We start from the raw sequence: 27,478 nt of genomic DNA on the forward strand, positions 1-27,478 counted from the left end.
AGGGGCGTGTGGTATCCATAATAACCACTGTGATGATATTGGCGTTTGCATTTTTACTTCACTGGGGAGAAATACGTGGGGTTGATTCATGAGTTGGCTTCCCTCTACTGATTCAGTTGTGGAGAACAAATAGTGTCCTTAGTCCCTATTCTTTTATCCCTACCCGTGTTTTATCTGTGAAAATTCTTCATAGTATTTTCTAAATAAATTAGCTTGAAGTGTTCTTTTCCTTGCTAAATAGAGCTGACCTTTTAAAACCTGCTTTATGCCCATTTCCTTTGTAGATTATATTATATTTTATTATCAATTTTTACTTGTAAGAAATAACATTTCTTTTTCCTTTTTCTTCCTTTACTTTTAGTGCTGAACTTAACATTGCTTCGTGTGTTGTACTGTCAAATGTAACATCAATTTGGGAAATTAATTACTGTCGCAGGTGAAATGTGTAAGGATAAATCCGATAAAAGCATAGTGGTCTTTTTTATTTCTTAGCTCTCCTCTTAGATTTAATGTATGCCCTGCAGCAGAAGCCAAACTTCATATGATCCTTTCACTCCCCAGCTTGGCCATTGCAAGTGAAAAAATACTCTGGCTAATTATATCCAGTTGATTTTAATTTTTTTGTTAGAGTGCCAGGCTGGGATTAAAAAAATCAAACATTTAGTATTGCATTTAACCCCACATAAATATCTGCAGTGCATTGCAGAAAGAATAAAAAAAACCCAACCCCCAATTTGGCATCCATCCTTTTCATTCTCTGTAGTTTTTCTATCGTCATTATTTAATGCCTTCTTTGCAAAAATGACAATTATTTTATAGTGCATATTACTTTCTCTTTGCAGGAAATCCTCTTACATTTTCCCTTCTTGGTTTTATAGCAATGAGTGGGATATTTTACATCACTTTCCTTGAATTTGGGTGGTGATCAAAGCTGAAATGAGCTGAAGACATAAAAGGGGATGTGTCCTTTTGCAAAATGTTTTTCATTTTGCATAAATCCCAAGTTTGGTTTGAGAATTTCCCAACTATGTCTCCATCCTCAGCCGAAACAAAGTGTTTTGACTGCACATCTTCAAATGCTGGAATACCCAGATCTAATTTTTTTTTCCTTTAAATGCTGCAGGAGAGACTGTCCTGGCTAGTTACAGGGATCTGATGGTCCAGATAAGTAGTTGTTCTGATGTTCTGTTTCACTTTAAAAAGGTGACTTCAGTCCTGTGAGTGAAAATTTTCCACTTACCTTTTGTCTCTTTTGCCTGTTTTAGGATTCAGTAGACAAATAGCTCAGGACTAAATTCCATGTCTTCTTCTAGTTTATGTATTAATTAAGGAAAATGGGAAAAAGTTTTCAAAAAGTTTTCCTTTCTTGTGCTTTGTGCTTGTTCAGAAAAAAAATTGGATATTAGATTGCCCTTAGGGAAATTCTGGGTTTTTTCTACTTCCTCTGTACTAAACCCAAAGCAGAACACAGGATTGGGGTTTGGGGAATGGAATATGGATGTGGAAATGGACAGGGGAAGATAACTTAAATCCAAACTATGCTACATGGTGGGAAACGAAAAAGGGAAAATTGTATCTCAGTGACTTAATGCCTTGTAATGATCACTAAACAGTGAAGAAAATAGTGTTAGAAATAGAGGCCAACATGATGTTCTGTGAGAGCTGAACAGTCTCTTGGGTCCTTCCCTAAAGTATGCCCCTATATCACAAATTAGACATGCTAACTAATAGAACTAAACTGCTGGAATTACACCCTTGTAGGTAGCATTTTGAAATGTGATCTTGGAAAGCCTCTCAATACCACACAGGTTTTAAGATGGAAAGACAGAATGCAGAAAAGCAGAGTGAGATTTAAAAAATTCAAACCCACAGGCATCCAAGGCCTTGGGTGTTGGAATTAAAATCCCTGTAATTGTGGGGAGCATCCTCTCATCATCTCATATCTATTCTAATGTTTAAAGCAGCTGAATAATACAGGTAATGGCAGAGCTTCTCTCCAGTAGCTTAAGGGCTGATTGACAGTGAAGTGTAATAAAACCATGTAGCACGGTTTCCTACTCTTAGACTGGGATATGATCTTCACACTGTCAGATGCTCTTGCTCTGTGACAGACAACAAGAAAATATTTGTACAAAGCAAATTCCCAGAAAAAAATATGCAGTCACAGTGGAAAATACTGTCTTTGAGAAGGGGGCAGTTTTCTAGGCTTTGTGTTTCTTCAATGAGAATGAAAAGGAGTGCTCAGATTATTTTTATAATGCCATAAATTGGTTTTGCTTGCCCTTCCTTAATTGTGTTTTCTCTGTTCTTGTTTCATACATGCAATACCAGCTGCAGAAAATTACAATTGAGGCCCTTGAAGTGTTCTCTAGTCTCTAGAAGTGCTGTGTTTCAGAGCAAAATAAAGACAGATGCTTCAGAGTCATCAGTATCATTCAGTAAATCCTGTCGAGGGTAGGTAAAAAATGGAGCAGGGCGAACACCTTCCTGTGACTGCAGTGACTTCTACATGTGGAAAGTGTTGAAACTGGAGAAAGTTAGCTTTGTCCCTGAGAGTGTAGGGACTTCTCACTATGGTGGGAGAGAGGATCTGTCCTGAATGAGACTCCTGTGGAGAAAGAATGCAGTTTGAAAGTAGGTAAGGGGATAATTTATTAGCTTTTGAAATCCCGCTTGAGTGTGGAATTGAGTTTGGGGGGAACCTGAATAGAGTTCACTCCCATTGCTGTTCCTTTAGAGTAAAAATCCATGGGATGTGCAATGCCACAGTAAATTAAAGGCCAGATATGGGGATGCAAGTAGAATATAATATCATATCTTTCTTCCTTTGTTTGATTTTTGCAGATGGCTTTTCTGCTTTTGCTTTGTAAAATGATGAATTCTAAATGGAACAGCTGTCTGTACAGGATGGTTTATTTGTTTCCCTTTCTTCTTTTTCAAATTTATTTATATAAAACCCTTTCTGCTGATGCTAAGCCAAACTGTCAGCACATTTACCTATATTAAAAATGTAGGCGTTCTAACAACAAAGCAATCAAACCTTAAAAATGCCTTTTATCAAAGGCACAGTTAGCAGGCTTTTCCTTCACTAGTGCCAGTCCCAGCCCAGTTCTGTGCTACTCACATGCCCCAGGGCTGTTGGCATCAGTGTTCAGATCTTTTAAATGTTGGTCTCACAGCGATATGCAGAACCAAGGTGACCAACAGTGGAAATAATAACGTATTTTAAAATTCTTCCATCAAGTTTTGCAAATCTCACAAAGAAGAAACACCTACCTTTGTTAGAAACTACTGAGGTTTTTTTTTGTTTAGTTTTGTTTGTTTGTCTGTTTTTTTACATCAATTCAGTAAGATAGACTAGATGGTTTCCATTATGGAAAAGAGGAATTGTCTGTTCACAATTTTCTTGTTCTCTTTGTACTCCATGAGTTCTCATAACATAATAAATTTAGGAAAGAAAACGTAGATGACTTAAAATTAAAAAATAAAGTATGCCAAAAGACTTTTTAGTAAGTTGTTGGTCAGCTTTCTGAAGTTGCAAGAGGAGAGAGAATTTGGAATGCGTGGTGATGAGGAGAAACGGCTGCTGAGGAAAACCAAAAGAATGTCTGAAGAATGTTAATTCTTTTGTAGCCTGCTGTAATACTGCTTTTACACACTTTTTCTCCCTTCCTCTGGTTCTGGTAGCTCTTTTTTCTTCCTTTAGTTAAGGACACCTAGCCCACTATTTTACCACAAAAGGACATCCAGGGGAAAATAAGAGTGGGATGTGCTATTGCAGTATTTTTTCTGATGCTCTCAGATCTTCATTAGTTTTCCCCTTGGTAAACCTCTGAAGTTGTTATATGTTGTCTGTCTGGTAGCATTGCTAAATTTCTCTTTGAAATGATTGTGTGGTCTCCCCTTGAAGCCATTTCTTGTATCAAAAATAACCTTTGCAAGGAATTTCCCAGATTTACAGCTCAGTACAGCAGGGCTGAAATCCATGCTGTTGCAATGGGTCTCAGTCTTTTGAGTTTAGTGGAAAGACACCATTTTACTAAAGCAAAGTATAGTCTGTTACAGCAACACCATGAGTTTCATCAGACATATATGCCCTCTATATGAAGTCATCTCTCTTAATGTTAAATTTTGTTAATTATAAATTAAATAGCTGCTGGCTGTAATTAGGAAAACATGCTGAAATAAAATGAATTTGATACCATATTTAAGGCAATGCTTTCTTGATATATAATCTTCCAAAATTTCATGTATTTTTTGGTTACAGCATTATTGAGTTTTGGAGACACAGTTCTCATCTAGAAATTATGTATATTTACAGTCTTGATATTTAGGGGGTGTGCTCCTTTTTTCTTTCTCTCTGTGATGGTTCCCTTCCCTTCCTCTATCCTTAGGAGGAACAGGGGGTAGTGCTGGATGTATTGTGCTGACTATAAGAAAATCTCAGAGGTGCACTGGGTTTATTTCCAGTCAAGTGTAACATCAAATGTGTAGAGCTCCTTCAGCCTTCCCACTCAAGTAATTTTGCCATTGTTATTTCTTCATCATTCCCATCAAAGGCCCAAATTTCTCCCCCCTAATGTCTGTGCAGTTTGTCCTTTGATTTCAAAGGAAGCAGGTTTTGGAGGTGAATGTTTCATCCAAGGACAGTGAAGGCTTTTGTGCAGGCTCTGCACATTGCTAACTTAGATGGCTAAGGTGTGCATTTTCCAGCTTGGCTGAATGAGGGAAAAATTCCTTTGATTCACTTATTTTCATTTTTTTTTTAAATAATAATTTTTCACCATGATATATATAATATGAATAAATGGGGAAGATCAGAGTCCCCTGTCTGTCACAAACTTTCTTAGGCAAATCCATAAATTTTCAAGTGTCTCATTTACGTTACTTGCAAAAATTGAGTTGAGCTGTTTGTTCATTTCAATTGCAAATACGTCAGGGGCTGCCTGATGCAAATTTTTGTCTATGAAACATTCTGTGATACTGGTACATTTTTTGCTGAAAGTGTTTGTTCCTACTGGAATGAAAATATTAATTTATATTTTAAATTACATGTGTTTAAATCCTTCAACATGCGGATCTAGGACAGTTCACAAATGGAACAATCTGTGACTTATCCATGCCTTGATTAATTTTAATTATAGCTATTTCTTAATTTTGAGTTCTCTCACAATTAGGAAAAATTTTGCTTCTAATGAAGACACAACTGCTCAGCTAGAATGGGATTATGGTAATTATTAGAGTTGCAAAGAAATTTGTTTCATAAGCTCTTAGAAGGGTTAGTTATCTGACCAAAAACGAGATCAATGCAATTGGTGCTAATTAAAGCAAATAGACTAGGGAATAAAAAAAGATTTAATTCTGAATTTATGAATATCATTAAAAGCTGACATAGTTAGTTTGACTTGCATTTTGTGCATTGTTGGGAGAAGAAAAAGTGTTTGCATTTGTAAGACAAGTAGAAATAAGAAGTGACCTTCAACTTTGTAAAGTCTTTAAAAGGAAACCGTTTTAAGGGAATAAATGTGGCTAAGCCTCTAATACAGGCCTTTGGCAAACCACAAATGACTAGTAATTAGCTTTACTGCATTGGGTTAATTAATAAAAGGTAGTTTAAAGTAGGCAAAAAGCGTATTTGTCCATTACACTGATGATGTAAGTTATTATCATAACACAGCACTATTTTTTTTACCTCTCCAAAGAGCTCTATTAACATCATATGTTTCTTCTCACCAGGCTCCCTGTGACATGAATAGAACTGCTGCTGTACAGGTGACATAAAGGAGTGTTTATCACTAAACAGCAAGTGGAATTAAAGGCAGTGTGCTGAGGGCAAGGGCAGGCACCACCAAAGTAGAAACATGAGTAAATGTGCTCCCACAGGCAAAATTCACACGTGTCAGCACATAGCTGTTTTACCCTCTGGGATGGAGCTGGTTCAGGTGGCTGGCAGGTCCTGCAGGGCACACCACACAGTCCTGTTTGCACCATCCCAGGAGGCTGCTCCTGCTCTCCTCAGCATCGACCCAGGGCTTTAAATCTCCTTTCAGTATTGCCACGAGTAGGTGTGATGGCAGAGGGGCTGGCTGGGCTCTCACTGTACCAGCAGGCTGATAGATGATTGCCCAGCATAATGTTAAAAGCCAAAATCTCATCCCATCTCAGAATTCCTGCCCTATAAGGGTAGAGCAAACCCAGAGGTTTTGGCCTCCCACTTTGTTTCTTTTTTGTTTTAGAATCAAGACATTCTCCTACAGCAGTGGAAATAGCTTCCTGGAGAGCTAGAAAACTAGGAATGTAATTCTCATACTCTGTCTGCATTCTGTATTTGAGCTCAATGATTAACAGAAGCCATGACAATGATTTTTTAAAGTACAATATGTCTTAGAACTGTTTTAAAAATGTTACTGATAGTTATAAATAGCATACTTTCTTCTTGAATTCCTTATTTCTCTAGTATTTGGATAATAAATAATTAGTGCAGTAATTGAGCAAAAATAATCAATCTTTCATGTTAATATTTTTATATGACCTTTATAATTTTTATGTATAACTCTATAAATAGTCCTGGAATGAATCTCAGACTCACTGGTAGATGAATAGATGTAAGTTTGTATGAATGAGCATGGAGCATATTAAGGACAAGAAGTTGTTTTGATAGGCCCCTGGCACATAAGCAGGTTCCTTTGGGCTGTCAAGGACTGGCAGCCTTGGACTTGGTAAACTGATGAAAACTTGGCTGATGAGGCTCGGAGGGCTGGTGAAGGTGGCTGTTAGTGACATACAGGTTTTCTGCTTGCATGCATGGAATAGGTTGTAATGGTAAGTAAGCTAGAAGAAACAGATTGAAAACCACAGCTAAGGGCAATATACATACTTAAATGCAAAAAAAAATTTCCTAAGGATGAGATGAGCTGCAATAAAATCGTGTCTTCAGCTAGAAAAAAATCGAGGAAGTATCAGTGATTTCACACTAACACCCTGGAAAGATCTGGGTATTGAAAGAGTTTTGAAGCTCGAGTTACAGCAAAGCAAATCCTAATGGAGTTGTGGAGTGTAAAGGATAAATTGATTCCCTGTTTCCTCTCCACCCACCCATCACAATTGAATCAGCAGTATAAACAAGTTACTTATTTTTCAAAAGTCAGACATACTGTGTAAAAGAGATTAATATACAGTAAGAGGGAAAAAAAATAAAATTAAAAAAAGGCAAATAAGAGAACAATCTGTTTCCATTTAAGCTGGTGTAACTTCATTGCACTGCCTGCATTTATACCAGGGGAGTTCAGATCAGCATTCACTTCTTGTCCTGGAGATTGAATTTATCTCCCACAGCTTTTATTTCTGTTCTTTTCCTGAGCTGCATGCTGTTGTGCCTCTTTCTTCTCTTAATAATGTGTTCCACAATAATACTTCAGAGGCACACCAACTAAAATGAGGAAAAGAAGAGAGTACAGAACTCATAATTGAAGCATATTTTTCCTCTCACTTCAGAGATCTGCATGCTGTTAGTGTTACTACAAATGTAACTCAGCCTAATTTTGATAACAGTGGTGCCTTTTTAATCAGAGAGCAGGGGATTCTCCTTTGGAACAAGATTTCAATAGCATTTTCACCTGCTACTTGTCTTGCTCTATGGTCAGAAAGTTCATGACACTTAAATTACTTAAAACAAGTGGAATGTTTTTACTTAGAGTGATCTTTACCTATCTTCTGGATAACTTAAATGTTGTTTTCTTCAGTGCTTGGATGTGAATCACAGAGAAAGAAATAATTATTTCATTACACAGCAATTCAGCGCTAGGAAACTCTTGCTTGAAGGAGGAGTTGAGAGTTCTGTTGTTTTTGAATTTTTTTTCCCCAGCACATTAATTTTGCAGAAATATTTATAATTAATTGCATTTTTTAAAACTGTCTCAATTTAGATGTTTACCCAACTACTGTGAACATGGAGGAAGATGCTCCCAGTCCTGGACCACTTTTTACTGCGACTGTAAAAACACAGGCTACACGGGAGCCACCTGTCACAACTGTAAGTAAACCCACGTGCAGTTTTCATTTGTATTACTTCCACATCATAATCACAGTGATCATTAGATATTTAGTAGAATTTAGCTGGGCTGAGCTGGCTGATTCTAATCTATGTTTAGTGCTTTAAGTCAATTTTACCACCTTGGGCTTTGTTTTTAGGTCATATGAAAGTCCATGTTGCAAGAACCCGGTTTCCAACAGTTTATGATTTTGAAATTTTGCTGAACTGTTTTTTGGGCTGCTGCTATTAACAAAAATACAGAAACATTCAGCTACTGAAATCCACAGCAAAAGAAATATTAAGGTATTTTAAAGGTTAAAAAACCCCCATCAAACAGTAGAGGCACAAAATACTGTGAATTCTGGTAAAAAATAGAGTGGGAAAGGAAAAGCCAGAATAAAGCCTCTTGATACAGCTAACTAAAAGGGAAAAATAGAAAATGAAGGTAAAGTTTCAGTTCTAACAAAGGAAATAAAGAGAAAAAAAACAGTGAGTAAGAATAACAATTCCAGGAATACAACTGTAACCATTCTGAATGCTTGATGAGCACTTGGACTGCAGATAGGGTGACATTGGTGAGATGGATCTTTTTTTTTCCCTGTTAAACTAAAAAGCAGAAGGGAAGAAAAGGTACTTAGTGGTTTGAAGCTGAGAATATTGGCAACCATACTGTCATTTTGGAGATTTTAATGGTTTGCTAGTTAACAGTGAAAGCATTTGTGGGGTATGCAGCTGACAAGAGAGTCTGTTGAGAGATCTGTTCATAGATTTGTCACCTGAACTCTACGTGGTAAACACAAAGGAAACCAAGGGTTTTGTGCGGAAATCACGCCAAGCCATCTGAAGAGAGGGAAGAAAAAGGCTGACTTTATAATTTTTAAAAAAGGGCTTACTTTCTGTCCATTGCTTTTGTTGTTCCAAAAGGCATCACAACTCTTCAAAGCTCATAAGACCATAGCAGAGTATTTAGTGATGACTAGTACAGAACTAGGTGGCCAAGTCAGGTGGTGAGAAGGGAGAGGCTCCTTGGGGAAGGAAGAGAACTGTCACTATTGACTGTCAAAGGTGATTAGAGACACTCAACTCTGGGCTACATCTGTGCTGTCATATTAGCTTGGGGCCTGAGGCTCACTGTCTGTGCCAGCTCAGTGTGGCTTCTGTCCAAAGGAGACCATCTCATTACCACAGAGAACTGGTTCATGACTAGTTTTCCCCACAGACGCTTCCGTAGAGCTAGTGAAGCCTCCTGCTTCTGTCAACTCGTGTCTGCACTTGAAAGGCACACACATAGCTGCAGTTATTTAAGGTTCACTGATGAAAAACTACTCTGAAAAGTTTCTCAGGAAGCTCTTGTGTTAAGCTGTGCACACCTGTGATGTACAGTTATTCACCTGCTCAGCTTATTTACAACTGATTTATCAACAGCTAATTTGATTCCAGCTAGATTGTGGAGCCAGCTACCCTGTGAGCCAAACAGTGCTGATAAACAGCAACATTAGTGTGGAGAAATGCATTCATCTACTTGAAATATGCAATGAAACCAATTCAAAGCCAGTAGGTAAACGCAGACAGTTGATAAGAAACTTGCAGAACAAGAGATGTTATCACTTTCAGCTGATAGTGGTTGATATGCAGGAGTACCTCTTAGCAGGTGAATGAAAGGCACAGTTTTGATCACAGCATAACTCCAGAATATCCTCAATGTATAGGAAACTCTCCAATCATGTAATTCAGTGTAGTTCTATCAAAGTAAAACATCTAATTTTGTATAGTTTGAAACATTACCTCGAGAGATTTTTATTTTTCTAGAACACTGATGCTGACAAGCCTGCAACTGAACTTATAGCAGCTTGGAGAGGCTATTTCTTTTACTGAACTGCCCTTCAGACCCAAATCCATGCAGCAGCAAGGAAAAGATTTAGCTGGAAATCTGCTGCAAGCAAAACGGCGTGAATTGTTTCAGTGTTGCCTGAATTTCTTTTTTTGTCTGAGTTACATCACCATGGGTTTTGCCTCATTTTGGTGTGGCAAGAGGTGGGTGCCACTGGCCAAAAACCATAAAAAGACCCAATATTTGTCATGCTTTTAGGAAGAACTGCATGACATGCATCTGCAAGCCAGATTTAATTGGTTTATGTCTTATCACCTCAGACTGGGAGACCTTACCATTTTAAGAACTGAGATCTTGAGAGAAATTGTCCCTAACTTACTGTCATCAAATATGAAGTGTTGAAATACACTTTATGTTTGGTACATAAGAAGTCTGATTTTTAGTTCCAAATATTCACAGGCCACACTGGATTTTGCTGTGAGGAACAGCTAACAATACATACTATCTCTTCTCCAAAGAGTTTGCAGTTAAGTTTCTAAGGGTATAAAAACATGGAATGCCAGAAAGGCTTAGTCAGCATCACAGGTGGCAGTTTTAGTCTACCAGGTGCATAATTATTTCAGGCTTTCTTATAGCAAAATAGTTATAAGGTAGAGATTAAAAAGAGGAAGAAACTGAGTGCTTGCAGACATGGAATGACATGGGAGAAAGCAATAATGTGCTTGTTCAAAAAATATAAGGCTATGGCCAGAGGAGTTTGACATTTTTGACAAGGGAAATGTCAGAGTCATGACAGGTAAAGAGGCTGGAAATGTGCCATGAAAAGCAAAGATAAATAGTTTGCATTTGATGCAACATAAGGGAATTAGACAGTGTCAGAAAAGAACAGTAAGTTGATAGAAGACACAGCTGGGACAGTGTTTGCAAGACCGTGTCAGGTATGTGGGACAAAACTGTGTCTGGCATGTCTGAAAATGAGTAGTTGAAATTCAGGATGTGTGGGTGAAGCAAAATCATGCATCTGAAGATACATGGAAAGAACTACCTGGCTCTAGACATGGCCTTAATATAATCTCACTAGAGGCAGCTACTTGTCTGCAAGCCTCAGGTATCCTCCCGTTCATGCCAAACCTCTTCTGATCCTGAAAGCTCCTAAACTGCCCCAGGATGTTTGGCAATCTACCTAGTCCAGATGAGGGTCCACTACTGAAAAGGGTGTGGTCCTGTCCCATTAAAGAGTTACTTTGTGGCAGACAAGTTTCACACTGAAATGTCATCTGGTCTTCCATTCTCCTCTTCTCTGAACTTAACTGTAAATGCAAGTAAAATCTTGCTAACACCTGTATATGTTTTCCAGGTTTCACTAGTCTCAGTATTTTCTAACAGGTAGTTTCTTGCAAAGCTTAGAGCCTGGTGCATAAGCACATTTCTTTGTTTAGTTACAGTTAATCCGCCTTTGCTAGCTGTAGAAAAGATAACATAGAATGTTATCGATGCCTTCCAAGTCTTTTGTTGTTGCTGTGGTTTGTTTTGGCTTTGGGGTTTTCGCCCCTTTTGGATTTACCTCTCATCATTAAATCTCCCAGTGCAATTCACTTCTCTCTGGCTAGTCACAGCACTGACGAGCACTTGTGTTTCCATCCCTGTATTCTCTGTAGCTGTGAAACCCCAAAGCACATTCTCTACCTTGCTCTCACAAATGCATATGGATGTGCAATTTGATAATTTGATGGTAAGTGTAGCAGTGGTGCTGACTGTCTCCAGATGCCCATTACACTGCCCATAGTTTGGGGAAACTAGGAGTCATGGAATAACCCTATAGGATATAAAGCCAACTGTTGGCGATTTACATTTGACTGTATAAGAGTTTTGTTGTGCCTTAGTTTCTCTACCTCTGTTGGAAATAGGATCCAATTTGCAGATATATTAAAAGGTGTGATCTATATCATGCACTGAAATTGTGTGGGCTCTTTCTTTTGAAACTTATTGCTACTTGAGCTTATCTGTAGCTGAGACAGTGCTTTGAGGATACAATTGTATTTCAATCTCTAAAATGTATGGTTTTGCTTTTTGCTTTATCTTTTAAATGTGCTTCACATAGCTTGCATTTAGATAGGTTGGGAGATGAGCTCAGCTGAAGCCTTTTGGCAATAGATACTTCCCAATTTCTCCAGTGTGGTGGGTAGCCTGCTGATCTGTCAGGTATTGGAATAGTTTGATAAAATCCAGATAGGAAAGGATCCATTATATAATGACATGTGTGAACCATAGCTAAACAGATAATAATATAATGTTCATTTTCTCTTCTCCTCCTTTAGATACAAACACTGATGTTAGATGCAGCTTGGGGAAAAGGCCTGGGTGGGATTCAGCTAATCTATCTTTTGCTGTCTGGTAGTGTGACATCCAAGTTAAGATAGTGCTCTGGTCTCTCTCTATATGTAAAAAGGAGTGTCAGCTGCATTCAGAACTAACTAATCTCGCCGTGAGATAGGGTGTCCATGGTAAATTCAAGGACCACCTCTGAAGTCTGTCATCTGCAGAGGGAGGCTGTCCTAGCCCAGACACAGAGTAGGCAACTGAAGGTAGGGTCAAAATTATAGGAGGGAAGAGACATAGAGGTAAACTTAGATAAGTGAATTATAGATCTTAATTTATATATATGTTGACATATATATATCTATATGCATATATATAAATTAAAATATGTATTAATTAAAAGTGCATCGTTTAAAAGCTGCATAGTCATTCCTCTCATATTAATAATTCTTGTGATTATCATGTGATAGTAAGAGCAGTAGACCAGTGTAAAGTGGCCCTGAGATACAGAATAACTTCATTGCAAGATAATGATTAGTAATCTTATCTTTCTGTGAGTTATGCTAGTCCCTTAGAAAGCCTCATCTTGCTTTTCTGTATTCCTATTATTTTTTATTTATGATAGTTTTCAGGTGGTTTTTAGTCTTGCATGAATTTTTTAATTCCAAAGAGTGCTGAACATTGATATAAAAGATGTTGAGAAATATAAAATAATGATTTTATTCCTCATATTCTGGGGTTGTCAACATGTCTCAAAGCTTTGCAAGGTGATAATTAACAGAATGTAATTTAATTCTGGGTATTTGCTTTGGTGTGTGATCTATCTCACACATACAGCCATATGTCTTACTGGCCTAGGTAATTGCTGGAGGAAAGAGTCATCCAATAATGGAAATGTCATATAGTCATTGTGATATGGCATAAACTTAACATAACTTCAGGCTTTGAAAATGTATTTTTTAATATTTATATGCTTACTGCATATATCATTTTTTATCTGAAAAGCTTAATATAGCTTCAGCCAGATTGTTAGCAGTACTGGAGCTGCATCTTAAAATGCCAGCTGGGGGTTTGGTAATTCTCCTGTGTTCCAAGGTAGGGAGATGTGTATAGTTTGCTGGCTGGGCAAATGAGGTTTTGAGAGTTTCAGTCTGACAGATGCCTGCAAGTGAGTTTGGGAGTGCAATTTGCATGTCCTGAGTAGCCAATTTTCCTGTTTAAGGTTCTTGGAACAGGTTTTTTTCCATGCGTGTTTAAACACATTGGTTTTCTTTGACTAAAGAAAACACATTTAATATTCATATCAAACCTTCAGCACTGTACTTGGTGTTCCTGCATATTTTTTGTTCACACCATGCTTTTGGAATATGAATTTTCATTGTTTATTTTGCAGTAAGTTACTGTGTTATTAATGCTTTCCCTTCAGCGGTGTTCATTTAAGAAAAGTTCTTCCCTTTGCCTGAGATTTCCTTATAAATAAGACATTGAGCATTCTTCTTCGGGACTTTCCTGCTCGTGGGGGACTCGCTCAGTCCCGGACTTTTCAGCAAGACGGAAATACCGAGCTTTGAGCAGCACCCTTCGCCTCTTTGATGACTCCTGTCCCTGCAGCACTACTCTTGCAATGCTCTGGGTCTCCCTGGCTGCTCTCCTGCAGCAACAGGCCTTGCAGGTGTCCCTGCACCAGCGCCAGGCTGGGGGCTGTCATTGTCACAGCCGCCTTCCAGCCACAGCTGGCAGGTGACAGGGGAGCAAGGCTTGACATGACCTTCCCTGCCATGCCCGGGGGGAGCCTTAGCTTGGATAGTAGGAGGTTGTCTAAAAACCTGGGGAAATGGGAGTCTCTCCCTGAACATCCATTCAGGTGACCCTGAGGTAAAAGGTATTTTAATTCTGTCTATGGAAATAACATATTCTTTACCAGATCAGTAAGTACATATTTTAAAAAGGGAAAAAAATAAGCTGTCATCCAGGCACATCACAGCAGAGACTGCATTATTCTGTCAAGAGCAGAGCTGTCACAGTCCAGGTTTTGAGAGTACATTTTTATGGCATTTAACAAGACAATTGTATTTTAAGGGTGAGAATGATGATCATTCCCTGAGTTCATTGCTGTACTAATCCCTCTGTTGTTGAAATAAGAAACCTGCCATTGCATATTTCTTTATTTTTTATTTAGGAAAATCTTCTGTTCATTGCTCATTACTCCAAGTCTGTAAGAGCAGATCTGTCAGGCCTGAGGTACATGAGCAGAGATTGAAATAGTCATCTCTGATCTGCCTCCAAGAGCTCTGAGTATTTTGTTGAGAATGCTTTATTTGGCCTGCTCAGCATTTATGTATATCTGTTTTCCCAAGGTCAGTCTATGGCTGGTTGAATATCCTGGCAGAATCCCCAGCTCTTACTGGCCTCTCTAGTCTAACCAGTACATAAGTTATCTCTTCTGAATAAAATAATTACCATTATAGGGGTTAATATTACTCTTTTTGTCTAAGATGCAAAGAATTACAAAACGATTAAATGAGTCTGAAATTATGTTGCCACAAGTATTCTGTCTACAGTTTTTCATGAGTTTACAATTTTTACAGATGATAAAAACAACTCACTGCTGCTACATTTTACCTGGGAAGTGGACAGTGCCAGCACCTCCCAATGAAATGAAGAATAAAGTTCCTTAGGTCTCTTTAATGTATTTTATGTATTACATCACTATAAAATGTTCTCTCCCTCTGAGAAACTGAAAATTATCAGCTACTTTCACTAGATTTTGAGAATCTAATCTTGAAACAGGGATACTACAGGATTCATTTTGGTAATCATAACTACTCTAGCTCTAATTCTGAGTCCCTAGCTCATGTTTTATACAATTAAATCAATTTCCAAAGTAATTTGGAATACAGTTGGAACAAAATATTGGGAATTTTTGAGGAAAGTTATCTTGGTGTCCATTAAATCTGAAAAGAACAGAGTCCTCTGAGGACAAAAAAAAAAAAAAAATAGTATTTTGTTTGGAACTTAGCAGTCTTGGTGCTGTCTGTATTAGGAACACACTGCTGGGTGCAGCAGAGAGAGGTTTAACTTGCCTGGTCTTCCCAGCAGCAAAACTGAACAGCGTCACTGTAACCTTTACATTGAGACCAACAGCTAGCAGGATTTTAAATATGGGGTAAGAGGTGCATCTTACTGGGTGAATAGCAGGTTATTCACCCACTGGAGAGAGGGGGTTTTAAATATGTTGCTCCTTGAGGGTTATCTGCAGAAGTTCAAGGCTTTGTAAAAAGAATGGCTTTTCCTCTTTCTGCCAAAGTAGAACTGGAGGAAAAAAAAAAAAAGGGGGGGGGGGCTTGAAAGAGAGCAGAGGTTTCATAAGTTAGGAACATGAGCAAAGGAAACAGAGCTGAGAACTTAGGAACTGAGACCATTTAAAGGCTCATCTGCTGAGCAGCTCCACAGTAGAACAGGAACCCTGTGCTCAGCAAAGGCTGCCATGGAGATTGCAGGTGAACTTCATAGGGCAGAAGTAGGATTGGAAGCCAGATACCAATAGAGTGAGGGGCAGTCTGTGAAAAATAGGACAAAAAAAGATCTTAAATTGGAAAAATGGAGGTTTGATCTTGGAAATGTTTGTGCTTAGCCATGCTACAAATTTCAGCTATGCAGGGATAAAACAATCCTTGGTTTAAGGACTGTAATTAAAACAGGTGGATGAACAGGTTCAAGATACTTCAGAGAATTGAACGGTGATATGAATTCCTCATATTTAAAACCTTTCAGGCTTGTGAAGCATATTGAATAAAGGCTGAATTTTCAGCTGCAGACCCAAACCAAGAGTGACCCTGGCCCTTTCAGACCTGACTGTGGAGTAACAGAGAGCTCTTGCATATGCTGTGGCTGACCAGCCATAAGGATCTTGATAGAGAAATTAGGAAATGAAACTCTGTAATGTTTTTATACACAAAAGGTCAAAAAATGGTTTTATTATAATGATATTAAAATCTGATAATGCTTTTCTGACACTGAAGTCGGAATCATGGATCTATAGCTTGAACCATGACCAATCAAAGTGAATCTTTATAGTTTTGCTGGGATATTTCTGGGGGGGGTGTAGTGTGTGCCTTGAAAAACATGGGATGTGAACATTTCAGAGCCATAGTTTTGATCTTTGAGCTTATGAATGTTTATATTGCAGAAAATATGAGAAAACATGTAGAACTGGGTGATGTTGCTCTGACTTGGGATAAAGTGTTTATTTTGTGAATGATGATCAAAATTTGACAAATTATTTCCTAAGCACCTGGGAAGATGAAAAGTGAGAACTAAAGGAAAAGATAGGCATTATGATCAGTGCGTAAAACTGTGCTGTAAATGAATGTTCTGATGTGATGAGCTGTTGATCTGAAAAGCTAGTTCAGCTTGAGATACTTGAGACTGAAAGAGATAGCTGAGGGAGAAATTCGGTATATGTGTTTTACAGAGGATTGTAAGGGGCTGGGAGATAGATATCTTGAACTCTGTCAGTGCAGTGCATCCTGCACACCATCAGCACAGCCCATCCTGGCAGCTAGGCAGGAGCACTTAGTAGAGAAGCAGCTCTTGCTCTAAAGAATAGGGCTCTCAGGCTGCAGCACTTTCAGCTCTGGGAGGATTTTAAATTTCTTTGTGAAACACAGCAGTAGCCTTTAAAAAAAATCCTTACAGAGCAAAATGTCAGCATAGGGTCTATTCAATGTTATAACTTAGAAGTGGTTCTGGCAAAAAAAAAAAAAAAAAAAGGCAATAAAAGATATTCTTTGTGACCAAGTAAAACAGGTATTGCTGATGTATTTTCCCTTCCTAAATCTGGGACCTCGGAATCAAGCTGTTTCTTGTTTGGTCTTTGTGGTGTAGCCAGTTAGCAGGAACAGCCCTGTGACACCTTTTACACTGGTTTTTTTTGCCTCGTGCTGTACTTCACCCTAATGCTTTTACCAGCCACAGCTGCCTGTCAGATCCAGGCCGAGCTTGCCGGGGGTGGTGTGGGTTCACGGGGCTGCTGACATGGCTTTTTGTCCAGCACTGTCAGAATGCAGCTCCGGGAATCAGCCCCACCCTGCTGCCTGTGGGAGCGGCACAGCCTCTGCTGCTTGCCGCCGCTGCTCGCTCCCCTGGGAAACAGCACGGGCTCAAAGTCCTAAACTGGGATTTTCAGTGTTTCTGGCTCACTGAAACAAATGGTGCTGGAAACCAAAATTTTATCTTCAGCAGCTGGTGTTAAGCAAAATTAGCCAAAAAAAAAAAAAAAATACCCCAAAAAACCTCCTGGAAGGATTAGAGGAGGAAACCTGATCTTTCTTCTCTGAGAGAAAACACAAGTTAAAGGTTTCATTTTTGAAATTATGTTTTTAAAAAAGTATTTTAAAGAGAAAACAAGTTTCGCATGAGCAGCATGTTCATGCTATTTTTGTTGTTTTGGTCCTATTTGGGTGAACATTTTACAACAAGAAAACAAATTTGAAGGAATGAAAGTATAAACACTATTGAAATACTTCGTGCATTCCATACTTCCAATGGAAAAGAAAAAAAAAATCACAATTTTTTTTTTAATTAATTTTTTTAAAATATTGTTAAAAATAATGTTTGAAAATTCATGGTGGGTTTTACTCTGAATGAACTGATGAATACCTCTCCTTTATTTAAAAAGTTGCAATTACTGAAAATGCTCTTTGCCATTAAAATATGTGCACCTGTCAACAGTTCCATCCATACCTTTGGTGCTTGCTTTTTGAAAGTGGAGCCTTATTATATCTCTAAATGGTTGGTGATTCTTTAATGACAATTACAATAATGGTATCCCTAGCATTCCCAAAATGAACACAACTCCATCTACATCAGAGAAGCCTGACACGAAACAGAACATAAATATGAAGGCAGTTTTCAAAGTTGAGGTTCTGGGGTGTTAACAGTCACAGCTGACTGTTTTTTACTTTCATATTATATTTCTGATTGCAAAAAGAGAAGAATGACTACAAAGAGATCTTCTTTCATGGATCCATAAAGATGGCTTCAAGTTGTTGTTACTGGCATAATAGGGCCTTTTTCAGCAAATGGAACTGCATAACTTTGTTCTGAAGCAAGCAGTGATCTCAGGCCACAAAGGAGTTGAGCAGAGCTTGGAGTAGTTGGTGCACTCAAAATGTCTGTAAGGGCATTTGCCAGTGACTGAAAAACAAAGATAATTTTCTTCTTGATGCATTATATAGAAAAAGTAGCAAAAAAAAGAGAATTAAAATCAATGGCCCATTCACTTCCAGTCTAGAAGTGCACAGTACCAAATGCTACAGAACAGGCATGTGAAACTTTGTTTGCAGGTACAAAATGATCTGCCCACCAAAACCGCTTTTCAGTAATCATGATGGAATATGTTTTATGTGCTAGAGCTCAAGGTTTATAGCCTTTTCCCATTTCTTCTGCTACTTCCCAGCATGTAGTGCTAGATTTCTCATATAACTGGAAAGCAAACATACCAGGATGGATTTTCTTCTGGCAGACATAACTGTAGTTTTATGGAAGCTTGTGTATCCTTTCAGATTTATACCAGTTGAGCACCTTTAGCCTGATTTCTAGCTCTATATAGCCTTTTTTTCCCTAAAGTTGCAGTGACAAAGGGGCCATCTAAAGGTGAGTAGATCATCTCTGTTTGAATCTGCCCACATTATTAATGGCAGAAACTTCACATCTTTCCTTACTAATTTGAAAAAAGTAGATCTGGGCTTCAGCCAAAATGACAGTCAAGAAGAAGAACACTTAGAAAGAACAAGTTGTGATGAAGAATGAGATTTTCTGTGCCAGTTCACTGACAACATATTTGTTTTTTGTCTCTACCCCTCGCACCATCCTTTGTTTTAAAAAAAACTCTCAGCAAACAATTCAGAGGAAGCAATAGGCATATTCCCTAATGAGACAAGATAAAGTGTCCTGTAACGATGATGACAGCAAATTCACTAAGTGAACTGCAGTTTAAGAACTTTGCAAATTGATCAAACCATGATTCCTTGGTTGCTTACTTAATTGCCTGTTACCATCTCTCTCCTGACCTCCATATGCCCACTGCTTCTGTCAGCACTTCTGCAACTCAGGGACTCTCTGTCAGCCCCTCAGGTTGTGAACACTGGAAAAATAGGTTCTGGTTTGGGGAATTTATTTAACTTGCATATAATACATGTTCTTGGCCAGCTACCACAGTGGGAATTTAGCGATATTCGGGCCTCCTACCATGCTTGAACACATCAGGCTGTGAAGAAAAAGCTTTCCTAATTCTATTTATTATAGGATGGATGCTAATTAAGGCACTGTCTCATCAGGTGCTGAGTACTTTAAGCAGCTTCTTAACCTTGGGAACGATAGTGCTGTGCTTGTTTAGCACTCAGTGATGTTCTGTCAGCTGAAGATGCCTGGTCTGGCAATAAATGTGCAAGGGAAAAGCATATTTTGGTGAGTGTACAAATGATTGAATGGTGAGACTCTTAATCCACAGCCAGTTTGGACTAGAGCCCCTAGAACTGTGCTTCTATTTTGTTGGCAGAAGTGAAGAAATGTCCAATATCTAAGTGATGAAGATACACTACATTACAGTGTTCTTCAGACAAAGCTGCTTCAGGGCTCACCATTAATGCCTTTCTGAGAGTTTCATTAGAGGTTTCTTTAAGGGAATGAGAGAAAAGGAGGGATGTGAGTCCCTGTGTGCACAGGAGTGGCACTATTCCTGCTGCTGTGGAGCAATTGCTGTCTTCTGCAGGGACTGTGTTTAGAAGTGGTGAGGAAGTGCTGGCCTTGCCATCAATCTGCAAAGCTCCCCGAGTTCCTTTCAGATAAAAAGAAATGAGGGCTTTGCAGTTGTATTTGCAGCCTCAACACAGCAGTCATAAACTGTTACAGAGAATAATTTTGTCGGTATAATCAGGTATGTGTTTCAGCAGGTAGGGAGAAAAAAAATCAACTCTCCTGAAATGAGATTTAAGGTTGTTGTTCAAGGTTCAGGATCATACATGTGACTTTCTGGTATCTCTGGACTGGTACCACTGGTATCTCTGTGGGAGCTTTCTCTTTGCCCCATATGAATGACAGTTACACCTTTCCTGAAAATATGCCTTAAATACGAAGACTGTACTGACCTGTGGGTTTTTCTTCCTTCTTTTCTTGCTCTTGGTGGCCTGCTGTGCTTCTTTTATTAACCACTTGGATTTTCACGGGCACTGGTACTCCAAGAGAAGAATATTGATAAACAGAGAGAAAGAGTTAGTTGTATAAAATTAGGTCTAAAGCATAAAAATATCACCATGTCTGAGCTGAGCTTTTCTGCTGGGGGACAGTGGATTTAATTTGCATAGTAGGCTATGGTAGGGCTTTAATGGTTCCTGTTAATCTTGCAGGGAGAGTGAGGAATGGCAAAAATATCTGTTATCAGTGTTGGAAAACTTAAGTGTATGCCTAGGTGGTAAATCATGTGCACCTGTGTGTATGTAGGTATGTCTTTGAATTACCAAGCATGGATGAGTATATTTACCACTCCATAACTGTGTCACATTTGAAAGTTCATAGCCCTTTATTTAAGTATTTACATACTTTAATCCAACATGAAGCAAGTACCTGTATATTTAAAGCCATCCTGTATTAAGTTCAAGGAATGCTGATTTTGAGCATGGATTGAGGCCCAAATACAGTAAGATTTCACATGCTAATCAGCTGTGTGCTAACAGGGTATGTTAAGATATTAATTAACATAGTACTCACCTATCAGATGTATCTGTCTGTGATGCAATCACTCTCTCTTTCTTTTAAAGCTGTCTATGAGCAATCCTGCGAAGCTTACCGACACCAAGGGAAGACATCAGGTTTCTTCTACATTGATTCTGATGGAAGTGGACCACTGGGACCACTCCGTGTTTTTTGCAATATAACAGGTAATGATCTAACCTTGACTTGGCTGCCTGATGACAGGTCTAATTTGATTGGAGATGGTCTGAGTAGAATGACAGACACGTCAATAATGCAGCTCAGTAGTGGGGAAGAAGCAGGGAAGTTGTAACCGAGGTTTCACTTTGAGATGTCTCCTTAAATAAGATTCATGTGAAAGTGATTTTTAAAATAAGTTTGAAGGACTTGCCTTGCTACGTGATGTACAACAGTGTCTGAACCTTGTAAAGGACACTTCATAATATCATGACTTTTGATGTTTCTTTTTTACTAAAAAGGTAGAAACTTAGAATCCAAACCATTCTTTTGTAATTGAATGGTTTCTCTGCTTTATTAGAATACAAGGTCTGGGAATTATTATTAAACTTCTCTGACTGAGCTAGCTATAAACTAGCTGAGCTTCTAGTCTGACATAGGCAGCAATGCATCCCCTCATACAAGTGTGCTGCCTTTGGCACAGAGGGGAAGCCTTGATTGTCCCTGGTGTTTGCATGGAGGAGAATGCACGATGATCTGAGGAGAAGGGACACCAAAGAATTGGGTAGCAGAGCAAGAGCTTGGCAAGGTGACCTGGTGGTTGAGACTTTTTAACTTTACAGTTCCATAGGTTTAAAATAAGAATTGTTTCAAATGAACATACCTGTCTGGTAAATTCTCCCCTTAAGTGGGTCCTATTTTGTATACAGGACTGTCAAGCCAAGAGTATGAGAAAAGGTTACACAGCCCTGTTGTGGATGGAGATAGATGGTAGGGCTCCCTTTCTGCTTTTTATGTTTGAAGTGGAGCTGAAATTTCCCACACTGTCTCCTGTTTGGCATTTTTTTGCTTCCTGTGGCCAGGTGCCGATGAAGGAATGTTTTATTACCCTTTCTAAATTGCTAATTCTGGCTGAACTACTTTGCCACATATCACCTCCACACTCAGTGCTGTAAACCGAGGACTCAGGATATTCATATTTTACCCTTAATCTCCTTGTACTTAAAGTGCCACAAATTAAATTTTCATTTTTATTTAATTGGGCAATGATTATGTTAATTAAATGCACAACAGTTAATTATTAAGTATGTTTTTTATTCAAGTGTAACAAATATTTAATAAGATGTGTCTCCTTCACTGTTGAATCTCCTAAGAATTAAAACAGAGTTTCACCTTTCTGTCTGAATATCCTTCCTTGATCTTCAATATGGGAAATGTGCTCATTTTTATTATTTATCATATAAATATGTGTGATCAAAACATTGTCAGTGCTTTTTATCTCTGCTGAAGTAGTAGGATTTTTGACAAACACCTTGCATTTGCTTTCCTCAAATAAACTTTATCTGGCAGAAATCCAGAAGGCATATACCTGATTTTCTCTCTATCTGTAATGAACTTGCTGACATTCTTATTTTGGTTATGAGAAAAGTGGAGGTGGGGAAAACTGACAGAACTTCCTAGCCTAGAAAACTTATGCTTCTGTGTCAACTAAATATGGTTTGGGTGCCTTAATCACAAGAGCTTATTTTCCCTCTGGGAACTTCCCTTATTGTTATTCTCATAAAAATTGTTTACAGTAATCGATTAAGTGCAAAGTAGGAAAAAAAAATTGTTGTGTACAAAGGGATGGATCCTCAGTTTGCTTTTTTTTTTTTTCAGATGATGTTTCTGCTTAGTTTTCTGAAAGTACCCCGTATTCTGGGAAAGGCAAAATACAAAATTCTGTGTTATTACACTAGGTACATACAAGGAACAGAAAAAATAGTATTGTTCAGTGACATAAATCTGTACCACAGTTCCTGTGAATGGAAAAATGTGGATTGTTGTGAAAGTGGATGGCCTCCATGTGTGGAGAGACTAAACAAATTAAAAAGATGGTTGGGGGGAACTGTCACAGGAGAGTGTGGAGATCAGAGAAAACACATAGGAATTGATTCTTCTTCATCATATGTGAGCTAGGAGACACTTAAATGATTACATAACAGGGTTTGGGAGATTTTTGTTTACTTGCTTTTTCCTGATGCAATGAATTCAACTTGAAACCAGCACAGGACAGCAAGGGGGCTGATAGATCATGAGAGGGAGTAAAACCCACCTGGAAAAAGCCCCAGTCCTGTCTGATAGACTCAGAAGGTGTAAGTAAACACAGAGGTTTAGTTGCAGCTTTCCACTCAGGCAGCTGTGAGACAATGACCATTGGGAAGTGGGAATGAGCTTCAGGAAAACCTTTTGGCTTCCTGGGGTACCTCTTCACCCTCAGAGGCAGAGGTGGGCTCCTGGGCTAAATAAATCTTTCATTTTACTCAGGCTGGCAGTTTTTCTGTATACAGTTCAAGAAGCAGTAACCTCTTTATGCCCAAGACGTGTTCAAGCTGAAGAATTTGGAGGTGGAATGGAAAATTCAGAGCAATGATTCGTTTAGTGTTTTTAAAAGTGGAGGTGCAGAGAGCTGATGCCTTCTGGGAATTACAGTGCCTTTAATCTGTGAAGGAGGAATTCAAAGAAGAAATCATCAGAAATGAGCAGCATCATTGCATTTAAAGAAAAGTGGTTTTCTATGGTTAAATGTTCACTTAAATCTCTTTTTAAGTTCTTTCTAATTATAATTTAAGTTCTTTCTAATTTTTTAAAAATTATTTTTAAAGCATTTTTACCTGTTTAATTGAAGGGTTTCAGATAGAGAACTTGTTTTTAACAAGCCAGTTTTTAACTGAGACAGATAAGCACCAGATTTCTTGCATATTGGTGTCTGGTCATAAGTATCCAGTGTTTGATGTGGATATGGAAATATCAACATTACAAGTTAGTTTACAGTGTTTGTATTTGAGTGTTTTTTCTGCAGCCTGTCAACTTTAGCAGCCCACTGCTGAATAGAAATTCTGAACAAAGCAGAAAAGTGTGATTGTGTGTGTTTAGAGGGAATTGGACAGTTATACAAAGAGGGAGATAGAGATAAGGGAAAGGAAATGTTACAGGGAGAAAAAAAAGAAAAAAAAAAGTATTAAAAAAAATAAAGTCAATTTTCAGCATGGCAAGAAATTTAACGGTAGTGTCATAGAATATCTGATGAATGGCTGATGCTAGAGTGGCTAAATGTACTTATCCACTGTCTGAAGAAGTGGCTGAAAAAGCAGGGTGACAAAAACTGTAGATGACGTGCTACTATTCAATAACATGCTTATTGGTCAAGAAGGGAGAAGAGCATATGAAGCACTTTAAAAGGATCTTACCTTGCGGGCTGTTTATTTCTCCTGAAGGTAAAATATGTTGTTGAAATAGGACATTGTCAGGAGCACTAATGTACCTAATCAAAGGCATAGAAAGATGTACAAAGGGAGGTTAAAAGTAAATAATCCATGACTATATTTAGAACGGGAAGACTCAAAGTGACTGGGCCTCACCGACAGAAGCAATGCTCATTTTCATTTTCTTACAATAGGAGAAGAGAGACAGTTCAATGACAATGAAAGACAAAAACCTCAAAACTAGATCTAAAAGGAAAAGACAGCAGCTTATTAACATAACGTTTTCTTCAGCTTATATACCCGTTGTACACAAAGCAAAGTCACTTTCACTTTCATCAGTTCATCAGTTGTAAGAAACACTGAGGAATCCACAGCAAATATGCCCCTGTGTGTGTGGAGGTGAACCAAATGTATGTGTCCAAGCCATGACTGGATGTAGTTGGATGCCATGAAGGATACCACGAGGATGTGAATGGGTCCATGCAGGGATTATTTAATTGGGGTGGGTGAACTGAGTGCTGTGGGAACACATCTGGCATGTTTCCAGGGCCATCCACATGGGAATGTAAGGTAGCTATCTATGCACGCTTTTCCTGGGTCTCCAATCATCCATGGAGGTCTATGGCCACGCCTTTTTGACATGAAGTGGAAAAAGGATGTTCTGTGTCATACTCTGGGGTAATGAACAGCCACCGGGGCTGGGAAAGATTTTCCTTGTAGGCTGGTTGTTTGACAGTCAGCCCACTTGAATTAATCTTAATTGAAGATTCATAACAGTCAATAGAAAAGATGACTGATAGACCCTATGAACCTCAGGTCTGGCAGTCTTTCTATCATTGTAAGGCTCATTTTTTTTTCATGCTGCTTAGAAATCTATTGGCCTGTCTGGAGTACTACTTAAGTGCTAATTACTGTGTTCTCCAGGACAAAGCCTATAGACATGCAAACTACCTCCATGTGCTTGTTTTGCTGTCCTTCTTGAAAAGTGGAATGACCTTTTGTCATCTCCTTCTGAGTAAATTTTACCCTTGAAATCTGAAAGATTTGCTTACAGTACACCTGAGTCATCCTGTCACTGGAATTCTCTACTGATGCTGTTTTACAGTATTCAGACCCTGGGCTATCAAATCAATAATGCTTTGAAATTGCCATGGCGAGATCAATGGTACAGTTTATCTTTGCCAGATATTTTTCCTGTCCTCAAATAGTTTGCCTTTCCTTTCTTCCCTTTTTTTTCTTCCAGGGTTACAGTCTGGGGAAGGATGCAATCTTATCTCAGGTCTTGCTGTTGGTATAAGATCGGTTTTTGAAACTGCCATAATGAAAAAAAAACCATTAATTAACAAAAATATATCTTTACTTGTTGCAGATCATTTCTGTTTTGTAGTCTCATCTCAAACTGCAAATACCACTAATTTCTCTGATGCAGGAAAAAGAAAGTTTTACTTTCTGTCTCAAAAAATGTGTAGAAACTGTCTCTAAATCTCAGAAAAAGTGATTCCAATAAGATGTGAAATAGATTGTCAAAGTTATACTTGCAGTTTTTTACAAATTGTGTCTTTGTTTTTTCATTCAGCTAACAATGATTAAGATTTTTATTCTTCCATATAGTACATATCCCCATTGATATTCCTAAAACAATCAGTTGTATTATTGTCCATGGCATCCATCTTTCCCTTTGTTTCCACGTGTGAATCTCAGCTCATCTGCTTATATAATTCCTTAATCTATTTTGTATAAGAAACCATCTCCTTTTACTTCATGTAGCATTTACACAGATGCAGGAGTCACCAGGTACTCAGCCCTTTTTGCATTTCTTGTGAACTTGGGAAATTGTCCTGTGAAAAGGAGGGCTGCCCCTGGACACGCTGAAGCAAGAACAGATAGGAGGAGGTCATGCCCTCAATTCTGCCTTTAATACCTACAGCTGCAGGAATTTGGAACAACAATTTAAATGGTCAAACTCCCTTTATCCTGTATCTTACTGTCTGTAGTTGTGATTGACTTTATCACAAGAGAAAACAACAAATGGAAATTCCTTACAAATTATTTGCTGCTGTTTAGATTAAAGACAGCCCTTAAAGATTTACAGTTTATCCCTCAAACACTACAGGTCTTTTGGCACATTGTAGTTTTGACAATTGATGTTTCTCTTTTGAATTTTCATTAAATATTCTTTCAGAACCTTATAGAATGAAAAAATCTTTAATGTGAATATTATGTCAAAGGCACTGTACTGTCAACAGCTGCCTTGCTGCTTTCAATGAAATTGTTTTTCAGATGAGTATCATGGCAGAAGTCCTGAAGGCTGCCTTCAGTGTCACATTTACAGGTGGCCCCTAAGGTAGTTCTAGTACTGAAGAACATAACTAGGTATTTTTCACTAGCCATTACTTTTTACAAAACTTTTAACAAAAAGTTTACTGCAACTTCATGCCTTTCCTGCCACATCTGCAGTGCTCAGCAGTTGGAAGTAAGCTGTGGCTCTGTCCAAGTCACTCCAGCCGTCTCGGTTGCAAGGGGTGGATCCGTGTGCCCCAGACATGGTGTTTCCTGCCATGCTGAAGCCCTGCAGGTGTCATGCCCACCCTCCTGGAATGGCAGCTGAAGAACAGCAGGTTTGCTGTGGCCTCTTCTTGTCTGCCAGGCTCGTGCAGTTCTGAGCCATCACAAGACATGTGGAAAGCAGAAACCTGCTAAGAGTCTCAGCACTCGCCCTAGATGGAGGCTGAGACAGAGAGGGCTGCAGAGTTGTCAGAAGTGAGTTGTAGTGAGTGGAGAAGTGTCCACTTGGCACTGGGAAGTAGATCAGTGACCGTCTCTTCAGTTCTCAGCGAGGAATGTTTCTTACTGCTTACTGTGAGATACCATCCCTGTATTAAGGAAGAGCTAAAATGGAGGATCATTGGGAAGTAGGCTGGCATCACAAGGGTTTGCCAGCTCTGGGCTTCTGCACAACAGGGGGGAGGAGGGTGAAAGGTGTCACAAAAGTGGTGTCTTGCTGTCATCCATCAGAGACATCTGGTATGGTCACTCTGCTGAGTGTTGCCTTGAATGCATTGCAGTACTTCTGTACTGGATGGACATGGCTAAATCAGATCTCAGGAGAAAGCTGATCAGCAG

At 38.7% G+C, this 27,478-nt stretch overlaps 1 protein-coding gene across 3 annotated transcripts in view; it reads left to right on the forward strand.

Moving 5' to 3' along the window:
- The window catches only part of CNTNAP5 (contactin associated protein family member 5), a 275,673-nt gene that overhangs the window by 156,755 nt on the left and 91,440 nt on the right, over nucleotides 1-27,478 (forward strand). For all 3 annotated transcript variants that reach the window (XM_088058844.1, XM_088058842.1, XM_088058845.1), the window contains exons 11-12: nucleotides 7,926-8,032; nucleotides 21,002-21,121. In XM_088058844.1, the coding sequence (XP_087914970.1) occupies nucleotides 7,926-8,032; nucleotides 21,002-21,121 (227 nt within the window). The remainder of the gene's footprint in view (nucleotides 1-7,925; nucleotides 8,033-21,001; nucleotides 21,122-27,478) is intronic.

This window comes from Pseudopodoces humilis, chromosome 8 (assembly GCF_049639895.1).
Source record: "Pseudopodoces humilis isolate 2021_Gansu_Grassland_sample_001 chromosome 8, ASM4963989v1, whole genome shotgun sequence".
Taxonomy (NCBI): domain Eukaryota; kingdom Metazoa; phylum Chordata; class Aves; order Passeriformes; family Paridae; genus Pseudopodoces; species Pseudopodoces humilis.